Raw genomic sequence first — 6,820 nt, forward strand, 5'->3', positions numbered from 1 at the left:
GACTTGTTTGTCAGATTTGCTGTTATCCGGTGAACCTCCTGCAGCCCTCAGGTCTTCTGGTAACGACATTTTAATTAAACCGAACAGAACGAAACCCACAGCAAGACATCCTGGAGTTATTATGATGGTCCGCATCTCTGGAAGAGCCTCCCTGAAGACCTGAGGGCAGCAGAGAGGGATCATGTGTTTAAAAGCAAACGCAAGATGTACCTTTATAGGCTGGCTTTTAATCAATTATTGTAAAAAATATATTATTCAATTGTGTATTCATCTTTTTCAGTCTGCTTTACTTTTCTTTAATCACTTCAATTTTCTATTATTGTCTTATTTTGATAGTCTGGTTTTTGGACGTATCCTCCTTCTGCTGTTTCCTCATTGCTTTTATTGATTTATGCTCCATTCCTTCAGTTCCTCAGTGAGTCCTTCATTGAAAACAACGTTCATGAGGACATTTTACTCCACATTTTACATTTTATTTTACTCTCTATTTGTATGAAAATTATGTCTGAATTATCTCTGACTGGATATCAACATTTAAACTATATTAAGATTAATATTTGTACTGGCATGAAATGAAAAAATCTGCACATTTTACTGCATTAAATCCCAAAAACAAAAGCAGCACAACACTGAGATAAACTTCACTTCAGATGAACAACGCGGTGGAGGAACCAAAGTTCCGCTCCTGTTTCAGGGGGGACCGTTTTCCTTGAAGGACCTACATGAAATTCCAGGAAGCGTCAACATGTAGGCGTCTGGGAGCAGTTTGGTAGTTATTATCTTTACTTTGGAGGATAGAAGGAACACAATAACAGGTAAATATAATATTTCTTTATATTTTTGATAGTTATGTGAATAAAATTGCGCTGAAATGAAATAATACGGACTTTGACGCTGAATTCAGGAACGTTTTGCTTTACGTGAGCTGAGTATTATTATTACTAAAAGACCAGCTGCCGTTAGAAACACAAAGCGACTCTTAATATTAAAGTTTTGTTCGTAAATGTTGGTAATTTATGCGAATATGCATGTCTGAATAAACTGAACGTCATTTTAAAACGGAAACAGTCAAAAATAAACACGAGTTAGTTGTTTTAAAAGTACGATTTGTAGCTTTAAATCATTTTAAGGTGCAATTTAAGGTACTAATATGATGTAATATAACAAAATATAATTGTTTAAACACAAAAACTGCCAGCTTGTTTTATTAGCTCGTCTTCCTGGTTGTGTGTCAGCTGCTGGACTTGTCAGGACGTGTTGAGGTCTGTGGTTCAAGGATTCAGTGAAACTTTATTTGTCATGTCAGCTCACATTCACATGTTGTGGAACTAAATTAGTCCTCAGGTCCTGGTTATATAAGAAAAAAGCCTCGTAAATAATAAGTACAACAAAAAAACAAGAGCAAAATCGAAGTAAAACACAGCAATATAAGTGTAAAGAGTAGAAAGCCAACAGTAGTTCTGTTCGCATTGAACACTTGTGTGAGAACCAACAACCTGCAGCTGAACCAGTTTTAGGTTCTGAGTAGTTTTAAATTATTCCAACTCCCACTGGTTGTTTTGAAAAAGACCGTGGTTGTCGTCCTGTAGCGGCAAAACTAATGAATTAATCTTAATTTTCCTGATCAATTCTACCACTAAGTACAAGTCAGTTGTTGGTATAGAGTAGCTCCTTAATCGCTGTTTAAGTTAAATCTAAAAACAGCAGGTATACTTTGTAAATTGGACGCTTCAGCAGCACAAGCATTAAAATCCTGAATTGTTGTTGTACACATAGAGGCCTGATCCAAGTCTCCACCCTGATCAAAGTGCAAATGTTTCCAAGCAATGTGTTGTCATGATGTCTCCGCCTTTTTATACTGTTTAAAGCCCTCACAAACGTACAAACTGAAATACAACTAAAGTTGGACTTCTTTGGATTTCTTAAGTTTAAACATCTGAGTAAACAACCAAATCTAAGGAACACCATGAACATCTTTAAATCCTATACAGACGTTTGACTAAAAATACAAACAACCGTCACTGAGAGTAAAACTTCTTTGCAGATTTCTTCCCTGCATCATCCACATAAACTTGGTTTGTGAACTTTATTGGGAGCAGGAGAAGCACATTTTTATGTCACCAGTTTCGCTCTGAACTTTGGGAAAGTCATTATGAAGTAACTAACGCTTACCTGCACCAGAGCCTTCGCGCATTTAGCAGGAACAGTGTGAAGACTTAGATCGGGCGTTAATGTCATCACGGGAGCAAAGAGGAATCTGAAAACTGAGCACAGCGCACTGGCAACAGGAAGTGACACAGTTTGCTTATTGCGATGTCAAGAAGGATTTTGTCTTGGTGATTTCATCAATTAGAAAAAGTTGTTTTGCCACTGACTGTTTATATTATTGTTATGATAAGAAACAAATTCGATATTTCTCAACAGAACATTATTCTAATTCTAATTCAGCACTAACAGTGCCAGTAGCTGATGTTCATATTATAAATTTGACATCTTCAGATTGTTTTGTCTAACGAACAGTTAAAAAATAGATGCTCAGCTTTTTACGACACCAAATAAAGAAAAGTTTTAAGACGTATCTGAAGCTGGTGCAACGCAAATTAGAAAAGTTATTGATTCATTAATTGTCAAAGTTGTGTTTCAGTGTTTCTCCTTCGATTCATTTAAATGTGATTCATTGGAAAGAAGGAGCTTTAGTCTAACAGTGAAGTCAACTAACGGGCTGGTTTTTATCTGTCGTGTGTCACAGATTTGATCATGGAGGGAACGTCCAAACCTGATGCTGCAGCTCAGCCATCTGTCGCTGCTCAGGTTCCTTTCATTCACTTGTGCAACACTTTAGAGAAAATCCAGAGGGCCAAAGTCCGTCCAGAAAAATCAAAGATCCTTCGAGATTTTATTGAGTCGTGGCGGAATTTTCATTCAGCCCTCCACAAAGAAAACCTCAAAACTACAGACTCCTTCTATCCTTCCATGCGCCTCATAGTTCCCTCTTTTGAGCGAGAACGAATGGCGTATGGCATCAAAGAGAGCATGCTGGCTAAGCTCTACATTGATGTGTTAGGCCTCCCAAAGAATGGCCCAGAGGCCAACAAACTACTGAACTATCGCGCGCCGACCACATCCCAAGGAGAAGCTGGAGACTTTGCTGGCATGGCATACTTTGTGCTAAAGAAACGATGCACCAGCCAAGGAAACCTCAGCATCAAAGAGGTCAACGACTTCCTGGACTCGGTGGCCATCAACAACGCTGGCAAGAAGAAGGATCTTGTGAAAAAGAGTCTGCTGCATCTCATCACCCAGAGCTCAGCTCTTGAGCAAAAGTGGCTCATCAGGATGATTCTGAAGGACATGAAGCTCGGGATCAGCAAGGAAACCGTCCTCCAAGTCTTCCACCCAGACGCTGCTGAGCTCTACAATGTCAACACTGACCTGAACAAGGTGTGCCAGCAGCTCCACAACCCCTCCGTGTCCTTAAGTGAAGTCTCTATTGGGCTTTTCTCTGCCTTTAAGCCGATGTTGGCAGCTGTGGCTAACATCCGCAACGTGGAGAAGCAGATGGGCAACAGTGCTTTTTACATCGAGACCAAACTGGACGGGGAGCGCATTCAGCTGCACAAGGACGGGGATGTGTACAAGTACTTCAGCCGAAATGCTCATGACTACACGCAGTCGTTTGGAGGATCGCCACTGGAGGGATCACTGACGCCGTACATTCACAACGTCTTTAAAAGCAACGTCGTGAGCTGCATCCTGGACGGTGAGATGATGGCGTACAACCCGACGGCGGAGACCTTCATGCAGAAAGGGAGCAAGTTCGACATCAAGAGGCTGATGGACGACTCCGAGTTACAGACGTGCTTCTGCGTGTTCGACGTGCTGTTGATCAACGGCCAGAAGCTCGGCAAGGAAACGCTGAAGAAACGCTACGAGAACCTTCAGACAGTTTTCACCCCAGTCAAGGGACGGATACATGTGGTGCCAAAGACCGAAGCCAGAACCATGCAGGAGGTGGTGAACGCCCTCAATGATGCTATTGACAACAGAGAGGAGGGCATCATGGTGAAGGATCCTTCATCTATCTACAAGCCTGACAAGCGGGGCGAAGGATGGCTGAAGATAAAGCCCGAATATATGGACGGCTTGATGGACGAGCTCGACCTGCTGATTGTTGGCGGCTACTGGGGGAAAGGGAGACGTGGTGGGATGATGTCCCATTTCTTATGTGCTGTTGCTGAAGCTCCAAAGCCTGGCGAGAAGCCTTCAGTTTTCCACACTCTCTGCCGCATTGGCTCCGGCTACACCATGAAAGAGCTGTATGACCTCGGTTTAAAGCTCGCCAAGCACTGGAAGGTCTACCGCAAAAACGACCCACCGGCATCCATCCTGTGTGGAACAGAGAAACCGGAAGTCTACATCGAACCCTGCAACTCCGTCATCATCCAAGTCAAGGCTGCAGAGATAGTGGGAAGCGACATGTACAAGACCAACTGCACCCTGCGCTTCCCCCGCATCGAGAAGATCCGAGACGACAAGGATTGGCACCAGTGCATGACCCTGGCAGAGCTGGATCAGTTCCGCAGCAAGGCGTCTGGGAAACTCGCCTCGCGGCACCTCCACATCGACGGCGACGAACCGCAGAAGAAGAAGCGCAAGCTGCCAGCCAAACCCAAGAGGGTGGTCGGGGTCATCGACCACTTCAAGCCTCAGGACCTCTCCGGGGTTACCAAAGAGACGGATATGTTTGAGGACGTGGAGTTCTGCATCCTGAATGGCACCGAGGATCACCCCAAGTCTGAGCTGGAAAAGGGCGTGGCCAGGTAACATGACATCTCTTAGAAACAGCTTTTTGGTTACAAAATAAAAGATAATTTGGTGTTGTAGGTTAAACAGTAGCTGTTGTTGATTTAGACATTAGAATGAGGGCAACTTGAGGACAGTGGAAACAAGCTGTGAACCTAGCATTGTCATCTTTTGGCGGATATACATGTCTAGCAGACACAAAGCAACATTTATTTCATATAATGTTTCTGGCCTCCTGGTGAGCATACATCCAATAATTTAGCTCTGGCTTGGTCACCAGCTAAAGTCACAGGCTGGAAAACCAAAACAGGAAGCTAAAAGATGCTAAAATGTTCCATAGAATGAATGGAAACTGTTGGAGAATGTTGCTAATTTTAGCTAGCATTTGTAACCATAAACTGTTGAACAGACCAAGTACGACTGTGGCAGCAAAATGATGATTGCATTTTGAGGAAACAACATGGTTTTCTTTGTGTTATTCCTTCTTTAATGTCCCAGAGATGTGTGTTAACGTAGCCTTTGACAAACGAGTGATTGCCGATGTCGTGTTCCCGTTAGGTGTGGAGGTATCATTGTTCAGAACCCAGGACGGGACACCTACTGCGTGATCGCTGGCGTGGAGAACATGCGTGTGAAGAACCTGATTTCATCCAACCAGCACGACATCGTTTGGGCCACCTGGCTGCTGGAGTGCCTGGACCAGAAGGAAGTGGTTCCATGGCAACCCCGCCACATGATCCACATGTCGCCCTCCACCAGGGAGCACTTCGCCAAGGAGTACGACAGCTTCGGCGACAGCTTCTTCGTGGACACGGACGAGCAGCAGCTGCGGGAGGTGTTCGGCCGGATCGGCAGCGAGGACGCAGCGGCGGCCGTGAACGTCGGGCAGGTGGAGGAGCGCTACAGCTGGAGCGATCTTCCCACCAGCATGTTTAGACCCTTCACCGTCTACATGGACAACTTCGCCGACATAGGAGATCCTACAAGTGCCATAGCTGCCTCCTGTCTGGACATCAGGGCGCTGGAGGTCCGCTACCACGGAGGGACGGTGGTGCAGAAGTTGGAGGAAGGAGTTTCGCATGTCGTCATCGCAGAGGAAAGCAGACTTCTGGATTTAAGGACTCTGAGGCGCTGCTTTAGGAAGAAGTTTAAGATCGTCAGCGACACGTGGGTGACGGATTCAATCGAAGCAGGTTATCTGATGAACGACACCGACTACTTGGTTTAAGGAGTCTCCTGGAGGTGCACAGAGTTTTACTGAACACTGGACAGAAATCCTCTTTTAGCATTTTAATTAAGTCCTGATAAGATAAGTAACAAACTATTTAATTTTAAAAGTTGGAAAATGCAGAGGATGTTAGTTCTCAGGGTGATGATGACTGAGTGAGTTTTATCTTTGTGTTCTCAGTGACGAAGGTTGCTTGTTTTAAACGAACTATCTGCTGTAAAAATCCAAAAAGCAATGATTGGTTTTTCAAATTTTGAAATGCATTATGAAGTATTCAGATACTATTTTCACATTTTTCCCCTTCAAGCCTTCATCTGTGCAGTTATTGAAACATTTTTTGGAATAGAAAAGGAGATTTTTTATTTTGCTAAAAATGGAAGGTTTAATTCAAGCAACTCTGAGCATAATAATAGTGAATAATCAGCATTAGTGGGCAGCAATACTTCACCATAATAACCTCTCCATTGTAAAAGGGCACTCTAGTTATTAAGTAGGAGGACTTGTTAGATTTAGAAAATAAAGCTAAAAATTAAAGCAACAGAGATATTTTGGCTTCCCATAATACAACTGCAAATGTCTTTAATTGGATGCTTCTGGCCCCCAAATACTCTTTTGTTTTTTTAAACCTAACATCTTCACCTAATACTCAAGCTAGTTTAGGCTTAAGTTAGCTCAGATTTTTTAAAACTCAAATTAACACTAAACTTTAAGGTAAAGTTAACCCAGACTTTATTAAAGCTCACATTGTCTTTTATTTTTAGGCTTAAGTCAACTACTATTTTTAAGGTT

The 6,820-nt window shown here is 43.0% G+C and overlaps 1 protein-coding gene across 1 annotated transcript; it reads left to right on the top strand.

The window, feature by feature from the left end:
* Positions 1–727: 727 nt before the first annotated feature.
* lig4 (ligase IV, DNA, ATP-dependent) lies at positions 728–6,814 on the top strand. Its single transcript, XM_008283130.1, has 3 exons — positions 728–815; positions 2,750–4,820; positions 5,362–6,814. The coding sequence occupies exons 2-3, from the start codon at positions 2,758–2,760 to the stop codon at positions 6,029–6,031; spliced, it is 2,733 nt and encodes a 910-aa protein (XP_008281352.1). The 5' UTR covers positions 728–815; positions 2,750–2,757; the 3' UTR covers positions 6,032–6,814.
* Positions 6,815–6,820: the final 6 nt, after the last annotated feature.

Source organism: Stegastes partitus, unplaced genomic scaffold (assembly GCF_000690725.1).
Source record: "Stegastes partitus isolate 25-593 unplaced genomic scaffold, Stegastes_partitus-1.0.2 Scaffold298, whole genome shotgun sequence".
NCBI classification, from domain to species: Eukaryota; Metazoa; Chordata; class Actinopteri; family Pomacentridae; genus Stegastes; species Stegastes partitus.